Raw genomic sequence first — 20,570 nt, forward strand, 5'->3', positions numbered from 1 at the left:
CAAAAGCCCCCTCCTGCCACACCTGTTCTGTGCCCCTTTACCCCTCTCGGGGCTGTGGCTCAGGGCCCTCCCTGCTTGGTGGTCAGCCCTGGGAGCCTGTGGGCTTCGTGGGGCTGTGCCTGGGCCATGCCTGACTTGCCCACTGTCGTGTCCCTGGCTCTGGCAGCAGGGCTGGACTGAGGCAGGGTCTCAATACCTCCTTGTTGTTGACTGGATGCCGGCCAGCCTAGGGGCCCCAAGACAGAGCAGGAATGTGAATCAGACCAGGTCACTCTGCTGTGGCCTTGCCTGCACACGATACAAAGGGGGTCTCAGGATCCCTGCCCACCTCTCTCACTGCCCTCGTACCACCTCTGCCTTGACTTACTGTGCCTGGCTCGCTGTATGAGCCAGGCACTGTGCACGTGCTGTCTCACCTTGTCTCCCCACCCAATGCTTGAGACAGGGATGACAGCCATCCCATTTCACAGACGGGGCACTGAAGCAGTAAGGGTCCGCCTGGTCCTGAGCCACATCTTCCCACTCCTGATGTGCCTCCCTGCCTCAAGGGCCTGTGCTCCTCCTGCTACCAGCCTGTCTTTGGTCACCCCTTCCCTGAAGCTGCCCTCCCAGTGCCCGCTCTCCCTCATTCTGCCACACTTCCTACCCTCTGCTCCTGGCCACGTGGGACCTCCTAGGCTCTGCCTGCCAGGGACCCCCACTCCAAGGACACCCATGTGGAGGTGTGTGATGGAAACAGCACAGTCTTGGGGGCTCACGTAGATTTGGCGTGGGACAATTTTATCTTGTTTTCTATTCTTATTCAGAATCAGGAGTGTTGTGGATATTCAAATGATGAAGACACTAAGTATGACGCTTTACAAACATCTGTGCTGCTCCTATGCCTTGTAACCCAGGTGCCCTAATGCTGATGTGGGAACCTCGACTGTGGACTTCGGCGGGAATCCTGGGGCTTGAAGATGGAGCAGAGAAAGCCAGGGAGGGCCCCACCCTGGCCACCACCCCTGAACCTTGGATACATACTCCGAAAGTCCAGCTGCAGGGATAGGACATCCTTGAAGAGGATGCCCTCCTGCTTGGCCAGCTGCCCAGCCTCCTCCTGGGGGCCCTGGTCCCCGACAGCCAGCTTGAGCATGTCATCGTCCATCACCCTCGGCTCCATCGAGTTGTACAGCCGGTTCATCTTCCCCCACGTTTTCCCTAAAAAACACCGCATTCCTCCTTCACGGCCTGCTTCTTTCTCTCTTTGAGGGCAGGGTCTGGCTGAGGTTTCCCCCTATAGTGTCTTGTGGCCACTGGCACTCTGAGGAACGCCCCACACCCGGCCCTGGGTCTGCTGCATCTCGGGGTTTGTATACTTACACCAAGGCTGCTCCAGGGCTTAGGATCGACACAGACAGAGGCTGCCTCCTTCTTGCTAGCTTTCCAGTCTCTAATGTCCCTAGGTCCAGGTCTCATGAGAGTTTCCTGTTTCTCACATGAAATCCTCTTTTACTTAAGCTAGCTCCAGTAGGTTATTTTTTAATTTAATTAATTAATTTTTTTTTGAGACAGAGTCTCGCTCTGTCGCCCAGGCTGGGGCGCAGTGGCGTGGTCTCAGCTCACTGCAATGCCCGTTCTCAAGCGATTCTCCTGCCTCAGCCTCCCGAGTAGCTAGGATTTCAGGTGTCCACCACTATGCCTGGCTAATTTTTTGTATTTTTAGTAGAAACGGGGTTTCACCATGTTGGCCAGGCTGGTCTCAAACTCCTGACCTCAGGTGATCCACCTGCCTCCACTTCCCAAAGTGCTGGGATTACAGGCATGAGCCACCGTGCCCAGCTTCCAGTAGATCCTGTTGCTAATGGTCCAGAGGGATTTGACTGAGACACCACAGCACAGGGGGGATGTGTAGATTTGGTCACTCACAATGTGAGGCTGACTCCAGGCTGCTGTTTGTGGCTGGACCCCATTCTCATCCTTATCAACCCTCTTGGTGAGGACATCCAGGAGGCATATTTAACCCCGCTTTCTGCCACTGATTCTTGCCTCCCTGCTGGCCCTACTCCTATCTTTGTCTACATGCCTTCCCAGCATCTGGGCCTCCCTCAACCTCCTGTCCTTCTGCCCTGCTGGTCCCTGATGCTAGGCAGCCCCTGTGCTCTGTTTTTCATTCCACTGGGCACTGCTGGAGAAACTCCTGGTGCAGGGCTGACTGATGGCGTCCGCTGAAAAGCCAGGTTGGGCCATACAATCCTGTTACCTGGTCTTAGAGACTTCCCTCTAAGACTGCCCTCCTCTTGCCTCCCTGACCATCCACTTGGATGCAGCTTCTGCAAATAGGCATCCTCTGCCCTGAACTGTCCCTCATCAAATGTCCCAATGAGCTCTTGTGCACACTTCTCTCTTGCTTCCAGGGGAGGCATAGCCTCCACACCCTTCAACCTCTACCCCTTCTCCACCTGTGCCTTCCGTCCTCCCAAGACCTTGGTCCTTTTCCTCCCACTCTCTCCAATCTGTTCACACTGGCTCCACCTCGTTGGGGTGACTGATTCTACCCCCAAAGACAGTTCCAGCCCTCGGCCTCTCTCTAGCTCCCCACTCTTATGCAATGGTTTCCCCTAAGGTTTCCCATAACTTGTCATCAACTTGTCTTTGGGGGAATTTTAATGTGTTATATTTGGCTGATGTTTTCTGCAAAGTGTTTGGCCTTTTTTTTGGGGGGGGGGGTCAGGCATGGTGGCTCACACCTGTAATCCCAGCACTTTGGGAGGCCGAGGTGGGCGGATCACAAGGTCAGGAGATCAAGACCATCCTGGCCAACATGGTGAAACCCTGACTCTATTTAAAATACAAAAAATTAGCTGGGCGTGGTGGCGCATGTCTGTAATCTCAGCTACTCGACAGGCTGAGGCAGGAGAATCGCTTGAACCAGGGAGTCGGAGGTTGCAGTGAGCCGAGAGCGCACACCACTGCACTCTAGCCTGGCGACAGAGCAAGACTCCATCAAAAAAAAAAAAAAAGGTGCTATACTTTGGGAAATGACTCTTAATTTTGATTTCAAAACTTTCACTGACTTATCCCTCCTACTTCATCAGGGCCTGGTACCTGTGACAGATCAAGTTTGCTTTCAGTCAAGCCCAGCAATTGCTATGCTAGGAAATGGGGGATTGTTATTACACATGCTATTTGTTAAGCACATCAGAGCAGGATTTGGATCCTGACTGTGCATCTTTTAGCAACTCACTTCACCTATCTAAGCCCTGGCTTTCCCATCTGTAAAAGGTGGATAATTTCTCCCTCCTGCATTTGTGTGAGATCACGTATTTAGTCTACACACGGGTAGTGAGTAACTGCTATATGCTGTGAATAAAACAGATGGATTTTACCCCAGCTTCAGGCATGAATCAAACAATAATACAAATATTTAACTACAAACCATGACAATTTGTAGGTGTAGGGAACTATGAAATTGTACATTAGGGGCACCTGGCCTGGCCAAGGAAGACAGGGCTGATTTGAAGGACAAGTAGGAAAGAAGGAGGAGATAACTTTGTGGCAAGCCCCTTTAGGTGGGAGAGAACAGACTTGTTGCACTTTGGCTGAAGTGATGCAAGTTTGGAGAGGTGTGTGGGAGTTTTGTTATTATCCCAGAATCCCTGGAAAGCACCTAGGGCTTAATAAGGGCAGCAACATTAGCTGGGCATGGTGGTGCATGCCTGTAGTCCCAGCTACCCGGGAGGCTGAGGCAGGAGAATCACTTGAAACCGGGAGGCGGAGGTTGCAGTGAGCCGAGATCGTGCCATTGCACTCCAGCCTGGGCAACAAGAGCGAAACTCCATCTCAAAAAATAAAAAACATAAGGGCAGCAATGTGATCAGATCTTAGTTTTTAAGAAGCTCACTCTAGCAGTAGTACTGAGAATTGCAAAAGTACTGAGGTGAGAGATGACCAGGGTGTTACCAAGATGTGGATGAGAGAAATTTCTAGAAACTTAATTTACATGTAGGGCTAATACTCACCAATATCCAGATAAGAAAACAGAAGCTAGTTTAAAAGGTTAATTAACATGCCCAACTTCATACACTTAGCACATGGCAGAGTCCATTTTCCTAATCATGACTCAACTGTACCCAGGGTACTGGGGACTAGCATTGCCACAGCTCACAATGTTTCTCACAGTTGTCCTGGGTTCAGGGCCAAGGCCCAAACAGTCCTCCTCTATGGGGATCTTATAGTTTACCACCCAACCTGGGTCCCCTTTGACTTGCCTGATGATAGTGTTGTTGAAGACCAGAGAGGTTGGAGCTGGGGAAAGCAGCAGAGTTTTACACAACTGTCAACGGAGTGGCCTCCTCACAGATAACAGATCCAGAATTTTCCTGGGAAATGATAACCTGGGGTCAACAGGATCTGACAACTATAATCCCTATTGGCCACGAATTAATAAGAAGAAAATTGGTTGGTCGAGATGGCTTACACCTGTAATCCCAGCTCTTTGGGAGGCCGAGGTGGGAGGATTGCTTGAGTTCAAGAGTTCAAGACCAGCTCGGGCAACATAGCAAGACCCCGTCTCCATTTTTAAAAATAAATAAATAAATAAATAATGAACAAAAATTTTTTTAAAAAAGAATAAAATCAATCACTTACTGAATGCTTACTGTGTGCTCAGTGCACATGCATTATTTAAGTACATGTAAGCTCCGGAGGCCATAAAAAGGGAGTCCTAATGCCCTTATTTCCCAGCTAGGGAACCTGAGGCTCCAGGGAGGGAAAGGAACTTGTCCAAAGTCGTACAATGAGTTACTGACAGAGACGGATACGGAACCTGAGTAGCGGTATTCACATCCAAAGCGGTATATACAGTACCAAGATGAAATCATTTGATAGCTATGAGGTCAGATATGATGGCTAAATTCTGGGGAAAGTTATCAGTGGACCGGGTACCTCTCTTTCTATGAAAGGCGGCTGGAAGACGGAACCCCTTAAAAATCCATTCTGGCCCTTCTCCCTCGGGAAATGCTCCCTTAGTTTTTTTTTTTTTTTTTAATTCAAAAGCTTGACAAGCCCAGGACTAAAGTGTCTTGGCTGTCTCAGCACGACTGTAAAGTGGCTGGGAGAGGACCTACGTGCTCAGTTTATAAATGAGAAGGGCCGGGCCGGCGTTCTCCGAGAAAAAGGTCACAGGAAAGAGTTAAGTCGGGCACTATCTGTCCCTGCGAGTCCTCCGGGAGCCTCAGCTCCCGGGTCTCACCTTCTCAAGCGCTGGGAACTCGGCTGGTTCCACGCAGCAGACGCGTCTCCCGGTTGCTGGGGAACCAAGCGCCGCGACTTGGTTGCTAAGGGGAAGTCAGGAGGGAGACATCCTGGGTGAAAGTTGACAAGTCACGTGACCACATCTCCGGGTGGTGAAACACTCCTTACACCAACCAGCCGTAGAGAAAACAAATGTTTCTCCAATCAGTACTTTCTATGGGCGGGGATATTCCTAGATTCACCTCTGTTCCGTCCTTCTATTTGTGTGATTGACTCGTCTTTTGTCCAATAATAGTAAGAATCCTTTAGATTGACCAATATACAGAGGAATCAAAATGCGCAGCTTCCTCTTTGGGGGCGGGCCAGGGGAGATGCCGCCACGGCTGACGGGGACTCCGGTGACCTAGCTCGCTCCTCCGCCCAATCGGACGCTGAGGGGTGGGGGGGGCTTTGCTTACGGAGGTGTAACGGCCAATCGGAGGCGGGCCTTGTTGGTGTCCCCCAATAGAGACGCGGCAAGGGGGCGGGGCCAAGGGCCCGGCGCTCGGCGTTCCAGAGGGTGGGGAGGGGGCAAGTGTCAGTCAGGACGGGAGTCCGGCGGGTTACAGCGGAGACCTAAGTGGCAGACAGGGGGCCCAGGCCGCTGCGTGTTGTCCACCCAAGATGGAGTTCCTCCTGGGGAACCCATTCAGCACACCGGTGGGGCAGTGCCTCGGTAAGGCCGCGTGTGGGGCAGGAGGCTGGGCGACGGCGGCCGCTGATCCGGCTGGTGAGGACCGCGGGCCTCCGCCGGGCGCCGGTGCCACTTCACGAGCAGGCTGGGCCTCCGCCAGGCGCGGGTGCCACCCCACGAGCGGGCTGGGCATCCTGGTCGTCGGGCCTTCGCCGGGCGCCTGTGCCACCTCACGGGCGGGCTGGGCATCCTGGTCGTCGGGCCTTCACTGGGCGCCGGTGCCACCTCACGGGCGGGCTGGGCCTTCGCCGGGTGCCGGTGCTGTCCCACGGGCAGGCAGGGCATCTGTGTCCTCGGGCCTCCTCCCTGGCACTGGTGCCACCTCACGGGCGCCAGTGCCACTCTGCCAGGAGGCACCCCTGAGGCCCAACTTGGACTCGGAGATGCCCCAGGCTTCCCTGCCCATCAAGGCTCAGCCCTTCTTTTTGCTGCTAGAGGTGGTGCCAACTGCTGGTCTGCTTCCCCAGTGCGCTTTGGGAGATGCCACTGCATGTGTCTTTATCCAGCCCAGCAGGCTCACTGCCACTGCCCCAAGGACCCAGTTCTCCCGAACCCTTTGTGGGATGTCACCTTCTTCTCCATCTTTGTCCCTCCTCTTCGGTACCAGCAACCCTCAGACTGGGCACCCTCCCAGAAATGCCCCCTGCTCCGGGACTTGCTAATTTGAGCTGCAACTCAGCTGGGCTGTAGGAGGGACTGGGATAGGAGGAGGGGCTCTTGGAGGGTGATTATCTTGGCAGGGGGATGGCATGCCTGCAGTGCCTCCCAGGAAAGAAGGGAGGCTGTGTTATTTAATGATAACAGCCCTGGACTGGGAATTATGGAAGCCTGGACTCTAGCAGTGGTTTTGTCAGTGACTCCATATGACCTTGTGCCCTTTCTGGTTTGAAGTTCCCCTGTCTGTCAAAGTGTTTGGAGATGAGATGTGATAGATCCCTTAAAGTTCTCAAGTTTTGATATTCTTTGTAGTACTCTGCACATTGACTGTTGCTTCCTCCCCCACCTCATATTAAATTTACCAAAGCTGAAATCTTTTGTTGGCAATGTAGAGAGAATGGTACTCAGCATTATCTGTTAATCCTGTAGGGGGGATGTGGACACCTGGGGACACCAGAGATGGCCAGAATTATGGATAAGGAAGGCCCAAAGTGTAGGTAAAGGAATACTGAAATGGCCACCATATGGGACTTCCTTACTAAGAAAGCAACTTGCCTTTTTACCCAAGGCAGTGGCTTATGCCACTTGATCAGTCAAGAATGCTGATTAGTTTGTTTGAAAACTGGGTTCCTCCTGGTTGGTTGAAGGACTGGTAAAACGTCTTTTATGAGCCAGGATCTTTGGTGTTCTTAAGGGCCTGATTTCAGCAGTAGTGATTTGTTTATTTTCTGCTTTGCTTATGAAATTCTAGCTTACTTTCCAGCCTTTAGTGGAGCCTATAAACTTATTGAGGTCTCTCCTGTTGGCTAATTAGCATTTAGGAGCCTTTCTTTACTTTCTGGCATAGTATCTTTTATAATGCATGATGGACCCCAAAAGGGTGTTTTCCCACCTTTTTGACATCTTGTCCCTTGCTGCCCACTGGAGAGTCTCTGGATTCTCACTTCCTTACTTCTGCCCGGTGTCCTTTCCCACTCTCTTCAAGTGCTCTTGTGTGGCAGCCACACTCCAAAAACTAATTTCCAGCCAGTTAATGGAGGGAGCCAGAAAACTTGGGGGAATTGTTTTCCTTTCTGTCCCCTTTATAATAGGAAGCTCTACACCTTTAAAATGACAAGGTAGTAAATGAGGGGTAGAAGTTAAAGGGGATTTAAAATACAAATGTGGTTGGGTGCGGTGGCTCACGCCTGTAATCTCAGCACTTTGGGAGGTCGAGGCGGGCAGATCACAAGGTCAGGAGATCGAGACCATCCTGGCTAACACGGTGAAACCCCATCTCTACTAAAAATACAAAAAAAAATTTAGCCAGGCGTGGTGGCATGCGCCTGTAGTCCCAGCTACTCGGGAGGCTGAGGCAGGAGAATCGCTTGAACCCGGGAGGCGGAGGTTGCAGTGAGCAGAGATCGTGCCACTGCACTCCAGCGTGGGTGACAGAGTGAGACTCTATCTCAAAAAACAAACAAACAACAACAACAACAACAAAAAACAAATATAAGGGATACAGGGATATATAGCAAGTAGAAAGAGCTTGATACTTCTGTCAGGAAGCCATTTCTTGGCTGTGTGACCCCAGAAAATTGTGTGTAGCTTTCTGAGGTTTAGTTTGTCAGTCTTCTGAGAGAGAGAGAGAGAGAAAGATTCATATTCACAGAGTAATGTAGTTTAAATGAGATAATATATGAAAACACTTAGCATAGTATCTGGAACATAGTAGAAGCTCAGTAAATTGAAACTGCCACTGTTAATAACAGAATACTTAAGTTAGGGTTGGATTTTCTATGTGGAGAGGCTATGTGAAACAACTGGCCCGTCTGTGACCTCTGAAGGAAAATACCCTACCAGGCCCCAGGATTCACCATTGCTCATAAGATGCTTGACCAAAGATGATGATGGCTCCCCACTGTCAGGTAGCCAATAGGTCATTTCAGTTCAGTTCAGGTAAATGATTAATGGACAGAATTAGGTTCTAATGTATATTCTGTACTGTTGTGACAAAGTGTCAAAGTGACTTTCGTGATATTTAGTGTTGTTGGTATTCTTTTAAAAGAGTGTGCGGGGGTGGGGGATTGGTGGGAGGGAGGGGGAATACAGAAATAAAATAACAACTACAAAGCTAATGATTAAAAACAGCAGCTGTAGGCTGGTTGTGGTGGCTCATGCCTGTAATCCCAGCACTTTGGGAGGCCAAGGTGGTGGATCACTTGAGGTCAGGAGTTGGAGACCAGCCTGGCCAATATGGTGAAACCCTGTCTCTACTAGTAATACAAAAATGAGCCGGGTGTGGTGGTGGGCGCCTGTAATCCCACCTATTCAGGAGAATCCTATTCAGGAGGCTGAGACAGGAGAATCGCTTGAACCTGGGAGGCAGAGTTTGCAGTGAGCCAAGATTGTGCCACTGCGCTCCAGCCTTGGCGACAGAGTGAGACTCTGTCTCCAAAAAAAAAAAGGAGAGCTGGTCCCTCTCTGATCCCTGTCCTCAATGGATTTACGGTTTCAGGAGAGAAGACAGAGATGCATGCAACAATAAGTGGTGTAGATTGTAAGTGCCGAAGGAGTCAGAAAGAATTCAGAAGAGGCTGGGGTGACAGGGACTGGCTTCTTTGAGTCTGAGGGCTGTTCATAAAGGATGGGTAGGAACTCTGCATGCAGAAAACAAGATCATTGGACCTAGGGACAGCTGAATGAGGCAGGGAGTGGGGCACGGGCACATCTGTGAGCACCAGTCTGAATGGAGCAGAGGTGGCTGTGGGGAGTGGTGGCACAGGATGTTTGGGCACGGGCACATCTGTGAACACCAATCTGAATGGAGCAGAGGTGGCTGTGGGGAGTGGTGGCACAGGGGTTTGGGCACAGGATGAAGCCCTGCTCTGGATGGGTGGCATCAAAGACTACATTCTTTTTTTTTTTTTTTTTGAGATGGAGTCTCACTCCATCACCCAGGCTGGAGTGCAGTGGCGTGATCTCGGCTCACTGCAACCTCTGCCCCCCAAGTTCAAGTGATTCTCCTGTCTCAGCCTGCCAAGTAGCTGGGATTACCGGTGCTTGGCACTGTGCCGGGCTAATTTTTGTATTTTTAGTAGAGACGAGGTTTCACTACCTTGGTCAGGCTGGTCTTGAACTCCTGACCTCGTGATCCACGCACCTTGGCCTCCCAAAGTGCTAGGATTATAGGAGTGAGCCATTGCACCCGGCCCAAAGACTACGTTATTTAACTGACTTCAACTTTTAGTCTCTTTGGACCTAATTTTCCCTGCTTATAAAATAATACTTCTCAACAGCTGCATGGGGCTTACACCTAATAATTTTGTCTGTTCACTTCAGTAGGCAGTTATGAGTGCCTGTGGGGGGCCAGGCCTGTGCCAGGCTCTGGGGATACAAATATTAACAAGCTGCTCTTAGGGAGCCTTCAGTAGAGGTAACATGCTCCCAAAAGGTGTCCTGGGTCTGAGCGGTTGGTGGAGTAATTCTTACTCTGTCTCATGCGTGGGCCTCATGTGAACATTCTAACCTGGTACGATTTAGTAGAACACTTAGCGTGTTCATCTCAAGCCAGCAGCTAAGACCACAGTCTGACATAGTTAACTGTGCATTTCTTGCATCCATCCTGCCCTTTATTCTGGAGGGCAGTTCCTGAGTAGAAAGCATGGTTTAGAGAGAGAGTAAGCTGGACAGGTGCGGTGGCTCACGCCTGTAATCCAGCACTTTGGGAGGCCAAGGCGGGTGAATCACCTGAGGTTAGGAGTTCAAGACCAGCCTGGTTAACGTGGCAAAACCCCATCTCTACTAAAAATACAAAAATTAGCTGGGCATGGTGGCACGTGCGTATAATCCCAGCTACTCGGGAGGCTGAGGCGGAAGAATCCCTTGAACCCGGGAGGCAGAGGTTGCAGTGAGCCGAGATCGTGCCATTTGCACTCCAGCCTGGACGACAGAGTGAGACTCCGTCTCCAAAAAAGAAAAAAAAAAGAGAGAGAGAGAGAGAAAGCCTAGCCATGGTGTGCGAGGCTAAGAAGTGTGGTGGAAGAAAGAGTACTTACTTGTATTTCTTAATTTTCTGTTCTGCAACAAGCTTCAAAATGTTAACTGTCTTAATCTCAGCCTTCCACAACTGCTTGGAGTTGGATGTCATACATGGGGAGTTCCCCAAGTCAGGTCCATTGTGTCTGGAACAGTTTGCAGTTTTCTTTGTGTTGGCTAGAAAAAGTTTTCAGAAAATCCTTTTCCAAGAGTAAAGTTTAGATTCAAAGATCAGTGAGTAGTTAGTTAATTCTGACCAGAATATTGGGGGTGGTGGGCATGTATTCTCTTCATTGTTCTGCTTTAATAAACAGGCAAGAAGCAGATATTCTGTTGCAGAGTTTGTTTGTAGACTGACTGGTGTTGGACATAAACTGCTTCATAATATCCTGTGAATGGTAGACGTTTAACCTGGCTATTTGTACCAAGAATAGTTAGTTGTCCCTCAGATTGCTATGTGTATTAGGGTTCTCTAGAGGGATGCAACTAATAGGATAGATGTTTACATTAAGGGGAGTTTATTAAGGAGTACTGACTCACACAATCACAAGATGAGGTCCCACAGTAGGCCATCTGCAAGCTGAGTAGCAAGGAAGCCAGTCTGAGTCCCAAAGCTGAAGAACTTGGAGTCTGATGTTCAAGGGCAGGAATTTGCAAAGCCCTTTTGCTTCAGTCATTTTATTTAGTGTTCACAACCTTGTGAGATATACAGGAAGAGAACTGGAAGGAACTTATAATTATTAAGTACCAACTATATGCAAACTCTGTACACAGAATCTCATTTAACCCTCACAACATTTAACTATTTGGGTGTTATCATCCCTGTATCACATAACGAAATCGAAGCTCTGAGAAGTTAAGAGACTTGTGCAAGGTCAATGGCAGAGTGAAGCCTAGAATCTACTCCTGATCCAGTGCTCATTCTGTGCTGCCATTTATGTTACTTTTTGCCCTCAGAGCTCATGATTCAGCCTCAAGGGAATCACCTGGAGGGCTTGTTAAACGTGGATCCTACCCTCAGAGTTTCTGTTTCAGTAGGTTTGGGGTGGGAACTAGCATTCTACATTTCTATCAAGTTCTCTAGTGATGCTGATGCTACTGGTTCACTTCGAGAACTGTAGTTCTTGATTTGAAGTTCTGTTTCTTTAATCTTTTCTTTATCTTTCTTCAAACATTAAATGTAGGTTTTCTTGTGGACAAGCTAAAAGAGTGATTATTTAGAATTCGTTCATTTATTCATTCAGTGGCCCTGTACTATCTGTATATAGCAAGCTAAGAATTTCCCAGTGTGTAGGTATCTAAATTAGATCAGATAGAAAGTAGTTGCAAGATTGGATAGATAAATGCAGTAAGGAAATGTAGGAGGGGAGGGGTGAGCTCAGGTGGTAATAATAATAGCTAAAGGCTTTTGGGTTTTTTGTTTGTTTGTTTTCCAGATGGAGTCTTGCTCTGTTGCCCAGGGTGGAGTGCAGTGGCACGATCTCAGCTCACTGCAACCTCCACTTCCTGGGTTTAAGGGATTCTCCTGTCTCAGCCTCCCAAGTAGCTGGGACTACAGGTGCCCACCATCATGCCCGGCTAATTTTTGTATTCTTAGTAGAGACAGGGTTTCACCATGTTGACCAGGTTGGTCTCAAACTCCTGACCTCAGATGATCCACCCACCTTGGCCACCCAAAGTGCTGGGATTACAGGTGTGAGTCACCATGCCCGGCCCCGTTTTTGGGGTTTTAAAAAAAGTTTAATGTTGTATTCCTATGCGCCAGAGACTGAAGTGGGCACTTCATACATCTTGCAGTCATTCGATCCTCACAACAATGCTGTGAGGAAGGTACTGTCATTATCTCCATTTTCAGATGGGGACATTAAGACAATGAGAAAGTATGGAACCTACCTAAGGTCACACAGCTACCAGTGAGGGAGCTATAGTCTGAATGCAGCTTTCTGGCTCCAGAGCTGGTATCCTGTCATGCTGTGCTGCCCTCAGCAAGAGTAAAGTGAGGAGGAACACTGTAGGAGGGAAGGAAGAACTCAGGAAAACTCTGAGGAGGTGGTGTCTGCTGAGCAGGGCTTTGATGAATGGGGAGGATTTGGTTTGTGTAGAAATGGAAAAGGATGTTTGGTTTCTTGGCAGAGACAACTTGAGCAAATGCTGGATGTTAAGGGGTAGGCGGGGCTGATGGGATTTATTCTATGTGCCTAGCAAAGGGGGAGTGATAGGAGGTGAGACTGGGAAGAGAGGATAAGGCCTGATTAAGTGGAGGGCTTGCTTCATATGTTGGCTAAATAGTTTGAACTATTTTTTAGAGGTACTGGGGAGACATGAAAGACTTCTAGGGAGGGGAATAGCATGGAAGCATGAATATCATTACAGAGGTAGGGAGATTTCTCCTTAGCAGTCACCAGAAGATCATTCTCTCTACCATGAAAGCCTGCTTCTGTGCAGAATCGGGGAGGGAAGGTGGGGAAAGTCAGCTGTGGTCAGTGCTGCTTCCTCTGAGGTCAAGGGTAGGGACACTGTCTATGAAGTCCCCTCAGAAACAGAAAGGTGCCAAGGCAGGTTGATGGAGCATTGGGAAGAAGTCTAGTCTAGAGCATTTGTCCTTAATTGCCTGGACAGGTCTTAAAACCCCTGACATTGAAAGTCACGTGGGGTGTCAGCCTGCTCCTCCTCCTGCTCTGTTTATCATATACAAGGACAGGAGCTGACATATTCCCAGGGCTTTTCTAGAGGAATGCCACTGCTTAGGAGTGGGCTATCGGAATATCTAAAATTCTCATATAATTGTGCTTTTTTTTTGAGACAGGGTCTTGCTTTGTCGCCCAGGCTGGAATGCAGTGGCACGATCATAGTTAAAGCCTCAACCTACTGGGCTCAAGTGATCCTCCTGCTTCAGCCTCCCAAAGTGCTGGGATTATAAGTTTCAGCCACTGTGCCTAGCCTTTAATTGTGCTTTTTACAAAACGATGTATAACCGATAGAAAATATGAAAGATATAGAAAAAATGCAGAGGAGGAAAAAATCTCCACAATGTGCGTCCTCACAAATTTGTTGAGATGCTTATTTCACATAATGGAATACTTTTGTATTTCACTCTTCATCTTCTCATGCCTTGAAGAGGCAACATTGTAGAACCACTTTTAGCATATTTCTGTATAATCTACATTTATTTATTTATTTACTTGGGATATTAGGAAAGGAAAACGGTGTAAATACATTGCCGAGAGGAGCATCAGTTAAGGGTTGTTGCTCTTGACCTAGCAGATAAATCACCCAGAAATGTTGCGCTAACCTAGTAGTCTGAAAAGATATGAATAACATTCAGGCTTTTTCTGCTGACCCAGCTTGTTGTGGTTAAAAGAGGCGACTTTTAAAACCAGTCTCAGACTTGGTTCCATATGTTATTGCTCCCTCCAATCTTCTTGATTTAGGAGATTCTCTGCTTTTCTCCATTCAATCATCGAGCCTGATGCCCATCAGCCCTCACCTCTTCCTACAGGCAGCCTTCCTAGACCACCCTGTTTATGGTGATGAATCCCTTCTCTGAGCTCACAGTGCTTGCTATCCATATCATTCATTTGGCTCTTCTCTTATCTATAAAATAGAAAATATTACTTGTCCTCCAGGTTTTTGTGACAATTAAATGAGATAATGTGCTTAAAATCCCTAGCAGTGTCCTGCAGTCAACTAATATATTTAGACTTCTTGATTCCTTCCCTCCACTGTTACTGTTGTTATTTATCTTGTGTTATTTATCTTGTGTTTATTGCCATACCTTCTGAATAAGGCTGGAGGCTCCTCTACTTTCTGTTTCCTTGTGACCTTCACAGCACATGGTAGAGTATATTCTGCATAGTTATTCACTCTTTTTGTCACTGGTATTTAGCATTTTTCAAAGCTAACATTACTAGCCATCATTTCCTGGCCCTTCACCATGTGCCAGGCACCTTGCTGAGTGCTGTGCATACTTATCTCATTTAAAAATTTTTTTCTCTGGAAACACTGTTATCTTCATCTTACAGGTGAAGAAATAGAGACTTAAAGGGGTTCAGAAACTTGCCCAAGGTTTCCTGGCTCAAGTAGGCAGAGCAGTCCTCTCCAGCCAGGGGCTCTAGCTCCAGCGTTTTTGTTTGTTCATGTTGCCTTTTAGACATCAAGCATGGTCTGTTTCCATTTGGACAAGAAGGAGCCTAAACTGATTTCAAATAGGAATTCCAGAAAGATAGCATAGTTCCACCAATAGGAATGTGGACTCCCATTGCTCTCTCTTTGTTCTCTTCCAGCACCTAGCACTCTTTGTTCTAGGTTGGAGTCAGTCCCATCTTTGCTTCTCAATGTGACTGCTTTTGTATGAGTCCAATAACTGTGCTAAAACTCAGTTTCCCAATCTGTAAACTGTGGTGGTGAAGGGAGTACAAGAATACTTGCACCGTCACACCTTACAGGGGTCAAGTGAGTATGTAAAAGCAAAATGTGTTGTTATGTTTTCCATCATTTAGACTAAATGTTTGTTCCATGAGGGTACCTGTTTCTATTTATTCTTTAAAAAAAAACAAAACTGTGATAAAATATATATAACAAAATTTAAATTTTTTTTTTTTGAGACGGAGTCTCACTCTGTCACCCAGGCTGGAGTGCAGTGGCATGACCTCAGCTCATTGCAACCTCCGCCTCCCAGGTTCAAGTGATTCTCCTGCCTCAGCCTCCCGAGTAGCTGGGCCTATAGGTGCGCACCACCACACCCAGCTAATTTTTTTGCAATTTTAGTAGAGATGAGGTTTTACCATGTTGGCCAGGTTGGTCTCGATCTCTTGACCTTGTGATTCCACCCACCTCAGCCTCCCAAAGTGCTGGGATTACAGGCGTGAGCCACCACACCAGGCCCAAAATTTACAATTTTAACCGGTTGTTAAGTGTGCAGTTCAATGGCATTAAATATATTCACATTGGGCCAGTCGCGGTGGCTCACGCCTTTAATCCTAGCACTTTGGGAGGCCGAGGCGGGTGGATTACCTGAGCTCGGGAGTTCGAGACCAGCCTGCGCAACACGGTGAAACCCTGTCTCTACTAAAATGCAAAAAAATTAGCCGGGCGTGGCAGTGTGCGCCTGTAGTCCCAGCTACTCGGGAGGCTGAAGCAGGAGAATTGCTAGTGGAGGAGGTTGCAGTGAGCTAAGATCGTGTCACTGCACTGGGTGACAGAGCGAGACTCCGTCCCTAAAAAAAAAAAAAAAAAAAAAAATATATATATATATATATATATATATATTCACATTGTTATGCAACAATCACCACTAGCCATCTCTACAACTTTTCTAGTCTTGCAAAAGGGAAACAATAGCTCCCTGTTCCCTCCTCCCCCCAGCCCCTGGCAACTACCATTTTACTTTGTCACTATGAATTTGACTACTCTAGGAACCTCATATAAGTGGAATCATATATTTATTATGAAACCTCATATAAATGGAATCATATAGTATTTATCCTTTCGTGACTGACTTCACTTGCATAATGTCTTCAAGTTTCATCTCTGTTGGAGCATGTCGAAGTTTCCTTCCTTGTTAAGGCTGTATAATATTCCGTTGTGTGTTTATACCACATTTTGTTTATTCATTCTTCCATTGATGGTCACCTGAGTTGCTTCCACTTTTTGGCTATTGTAAATAATGCTGCTATGAACATGAGTGTACAAATATCTATTCATGTCTGTTTTCAATTTTTTTTTTTTTTTGAGACGGAGTCTCGCTCTGTTGCCCAGGCTGGAGCGCAGTGGTGCGATCTCTGCTCACCGCAAGCTTCGCCTCCCAGGTTCATGCCATTCTCCTGCCTGAGCCTCCCGAGTAGCTGGGACTACAGGCACCCGCCACCACGCCTGGCTAATTTTTGTATTTTTAGTAGAGACAGGGTTTCATCGTGTTAGCCAGGATGGTCTCGATCTCCTGACCTTGTGATCTGCCTGCCTCGGCCTCCCAAAGTGCTGGGATTACAGGTGTAAGCCACTGTGCCCGGCCCTTCAATTTTTTTTTTAAGATACAGGGTCTCCTTCTGTCACCCAGGCTAGAGTACAGTGACATGATCATAGCTCCCTGCAGCCTTGAACTTCTGAACTCGAGCAATCCTCCTGCCTTAGTCTCCTGAGTAGCTAGGACTGTAGTCATGCACCACCATGCCCAGCTAATTAAAAAAAAAAAAAAATTCTTTTTTTGTAGAGGCAAGGCCTCCCCATGTATCCCAGACCAGTCTTAAACTCCTGGACTTCTCGGACTCAGGTGATACGCCCATCTTGGCCTCCCGAAGTATTGGGATTATAGGACATGAACCCCTGCACTTGGTTCATGTTTTTCTTTATAGTAGCCATCCTAATGGGTATGAATTGGTGTCTCATTGTGGTTTTGATTTGCATTTTCTTCGTGATTAGTGATATTGAGCATCTTTTCATGTGCTTATTGGCCATTTGTATATCTTCCTTGGAGAAATGTCTGTTCAAATCCTTTGCCTAGTTTTTAATTGGGTTTTATTGTTGTTCGGTTTTAGGAGTTCTCTATATATTCTGAATATTAATCTCTTATCAGATATGTGACTTACAAATATTTTCTCCCATTCTGTGGGTTGCCTTTTGTACTCTGTTGATAGTGTCCTTTAATGCACAAAAGTTTTAAGTCCAGTTTCTCTATTTTTTTCTTTTGTTGCTTGTACCTTCCGTGTCATGCCCTTATCTTTCAGTAGAATCTAACACAATGCCTTAAAGATAAGGATGGTGCTATTAGTAGCAGTCAGAATGTCTCTCCTTACTAGGTACTGGGTTATGTAGTTTACATGCATTCTTTTAATTCCCACAACAATTCTGTAAGGCAGGTATTATCACTCTGTTTTGTTTTTTTTGAGACAGACTCTCACTGTGTCACCCAGGCCTATCAGTCATATTTTAAAAGACTGGGAAACTAAGGCCTAGAAGTGAAGTACCAGCTGGGCTCAATGGCTCATGCCTGTAATACTAGTATTCTGGGCAGCCAAGATGGGAGTATCGCTTGAGCTCAGGAGTTCGAGACCAGTCTGGGCAACATGGTGAAATTCCGTCTCTACAAAAAAATACAGAAATTAGCTGGGCATGGTAGCGTGCACCTGTAGTCCCAGCTACTTGGGAGGAGGCTGAGGTGGGAGGATGGCATGAGCCCAGGAGGCAGAGGTTGCTCTGAGCTGAGATTGTGCCACTACACTCCAGTCTGGGTGACAGAGCCAGAGATCCTGTCTCAAAAAAAAAAAAAAAAAGTCAAGTACCTTCCTCAAGGCCTATGGATTATCAGTGGCAGGGCAGGGATTTGAACCCAGGTCTGTGGGCAGCAGAGCCGGTGCTCTTAACCACTAAACCAGAGAGCTTAGTATTGTTTGTGGGATTGAGTGAATGAATGCCTGAATGAACTTGGTAGCTGAAAAATCTAGTAATAGTTGTCTTAAATCCAGACCTACACTAGTATTGTAAATTATGTACTCAGTTTCAGTTCTCCTCCTGTAACTCAGTGTACAAGTGTCCTCTTCATACCAGCAAGTTTTCTGAGAATTTCCTCAAAGGACATGCTTTCTTACATCCTCGCTGAGGCACTTCTTAGTAATGGAAGACCTGTGTATTTTACTTTCTCTTTGGATTTGCTTTAGAACTACAGTGTTGGATGGAGGAAAAGACGGGATTTAAACAGATGCCAAGTTGTCTAACTGACCAACTTGCTTTTAAGACATTACCAGCTGCTCTTTTAATCATTAATGAAGCATAAGCCTTGTAGTCTGGGAGGCATGTCAAAGATTCTGTTTCGGGTTTTGGTTTAAAACTGAGTGTAATGGAGAGAGACTGATTCTTTCATCTCAGAGAATTGGGCTGTCTTTGAGAGCTGGGGACAAGAACTGGGTCCTGTAATAGGACACTGTGGAGTTTTTTTTGCTGCTCCTCAAAGGAGAAATCACACAGATTTCTGGCACGTCATTAGTCGAAATAGGAAATGAGGCCTGAGAAATGATGTTGCTTGGGGTTTGAAAGCTGAATTTGCTAGTGGCTTCCAGAGAGCGAGAGTCTCCTATGCTAACTGTGGAAATTCTTAAACCAGCAATTCAAAGAATCAGAAGACTCTAGTTGAAAGGGTCTTAGTGGTATTTAGTCCAACCCTCTCATTTTTACAGGTTGTGGAAACAAGGCCAGAGAGGGTGTCTGTGACGTATGACATTTCTGACAGCAAATGTGCAGGGATTTTTTTGGTTTTTGGTTTTGTTTTTTTCTGATATCAACTGGATGTCCTACAATTGAATTCAGTTCCAACACTAACTACCTGGAGCTGGTGGTGCGGACCCCAGAGGTTAAGGGCTTAGTCCCACAAGACTGCCCCCACTTCACATGCCAGTCACAAGTTCCTGGTTACCATCTGTACTTCCCATGACCGGCTATAAATTGGGGATTCCCATGATGCCTTCCGCATGTTTGATCATATGCTTGAATGGCTCACAAAACTCAGGAGAACACTTTACTTACATTTTCGTGACAAAGGATACAACTCAGGAACAGCCAAATGGAAGAGATTCATTGGGCAAGGTGTGGGGAAGGGGCAGAGAACTTCTGTGCCAGCCTCCCAGCACCTTTATGTGTTCAACCTGGAAGTTCTTTGAACCCCATCGTTTAGGGGTATTAATGGAGGTTTCATTATGTGGGCATGAGTGATTAAATCTGGCCCTTGGTGAATAACTCAACCTCCAGTCCCTCTCTAACTCAACCTCCAGTCCCTTTCCCCTCTCCGGAGGTAAGGTGGGATGAGGGTACGGCTAAAAGTTCCAACACTGAAATGTACCTTGGTCTTTCTGGCTAGGGAGCCCAACCCCTAGTAATCTCATTAGCATACAAAAGACACTTATCTCTCAGGAGATTCCAGGAGTTTTGGGTGAGGTGTGCCAGGAACCTGGACAAAGACCAAATATATATTTCTTATTGTATCACAGTAGGAGACTTGCCAAGGTCCCACAGTGAGTCAGTTTTATGACTCTTACATGTCTTCCTACTTAGCTCACAGCCTCTTGCCAGTCATTTAGATATTTGTATATTGGCAGGGAGGGTAAGCATGGGGTAGTAAGTCTGTCATTTTAATGCAGTGGAAATTTTCAACTCAGCCTCATGAAGGTAAATACATTTTATTGTTTGAAAGTTAATCTCCTGATTTAGACTGGGCTTGGTCGGGGGTACTATTTAGCTCTAGATTTGATGGTTTAAATGAAATTAGTCCATAAAATCACTGATGGTCTTCTGTTTTATCTACTTTTTCTGGCACTGGTCCAGACCAGAGAAACCAATCCCAGGCTAGGACTGGGAAAGTCTGGGACCTTTCACTGCTCTGCTGCTGATTTGCTGTGAGACTTTGGGTGGGGCACATCCTGTCAGTTTACTCATTTGAAGAGCATGGTTTGTTCGTTTGTTCGTTTGTTTTGAAGAACAGGGTTTGAATAAGCTTTCCAAGTTCATTTCAGACCTAAAGCTTAAGGCCCAAATCAAAGTGGCTTTTAGTTTTTCTTTTTCTTTTTTTTTTCTTTGAGATGGAGTCTTGCTCTGTTGCTCAGGCTGGAGTGCAGTGGCACAATCTCGGCTCACTGCAAGCTCCACCTCCTGGGTTCACGCCATTCTCCTGCCTCAGCCTACGGAGTAGCTAGGACTACAGGCACCCACCACTACGCCCAGCTAATTTTTTGTATTTTTAGTAGAGACAGGGTTTCACCGTGTTAGCCAGGATGGTATTGATCTCCTGACCTCGTGATCCGCCCACCTCGGCCTGGGATTACAGTGGTGAGCCACCACACCTGGCCTAGTTTTTCTTAAGACTTACAGCTTTCCATAAGAGACTGTACATACCTATGAATCATATGTGTGTGTACGTGTGTGTGTATAGCCTGTGATATGTGTG

At 47.1% G+C, this 20,570-nt stretch overlaps 2 protein-coding genes across 6 annotated transcripts in view; one reads left to right on the top strand and one right to left on the bottom strand.

Moving 5' to 3' along the window:
* The window catches only part of DRC3 (dynein regulatory complex subunit 3), a 49,643-nt gene extending 44,244 nt beyond the window's left edge, over window positions 1–5,399 (bottom strand). The window contains exons 1-3 of one of the 3 annotated variants that reach the window (XM_024234995.3): window positions 5,234–5,390; window positions 4,251–4,361; window positions 1,024–1,200 (exon numbers count right to left, since the gene is read on the bottom strand). In XM_024234995.3, the coding sequence (XP_024090763.1) occupies window positions 1,024–1,183 (160 nt within the window). In that variant the 5' untranslated portion in view covers window positions 1,184–1,200; window positions 4,251–4,361; window positions 5,234–5,390. Of the gene's footprint in view, window positions 1–1,023; window positions 1,201–4,250; window positions 4,362–5,233 lie in introns of all 3 variants that reach the window. The other 2 variants (XM_063718046.1, XM_063718047.1) reach the window with 2 other exon arrangements.
* A 372-nt stretch (window positions 5,400–5,771) lies between these two features.
* TOM1L2 (target of myb1 like 2 membrane trafficking protein) overlaps window positions 5,772–20,570 on the top strand; it is a 127,176-nt gene continuing 112,377 nt past the window's right edge. Inside the window, exon 1 of one of the 3 annotated variants that reach the window (XM_024234840.3) lies at window positions 5,772–5,950. In XM_024234840.3, the coding sequence (XP_024090608.1) occupies window positions 5,899–5,950 (52 nt within the window). In that variant the 5' untranslated portion in view covers window positions 5,772–5,898. The remainder of the gene's footprint in view (window positions 5,951–20,570) is intronic. The other 2 variants (XM_024234841.3, XM_054535485.2) reach the window with 2 other exon arrangements.

Source organism: Pongo abelii, chromosome 19 (assembly GCF_028885655.2).
Source record: "Pongo abelii isolate AG06213 chromosome 19, NHGRI_mPonAbe1-v2.0_pri, whole genome shotgun sequence".
In the NCBI taxonomy this organism is placed as follows: domain Eukaryota; kingdom Metazoa; phylum Chordata; class Mammalia; order Primates; family Hominidae; genus Pongo; species Pongo abelii.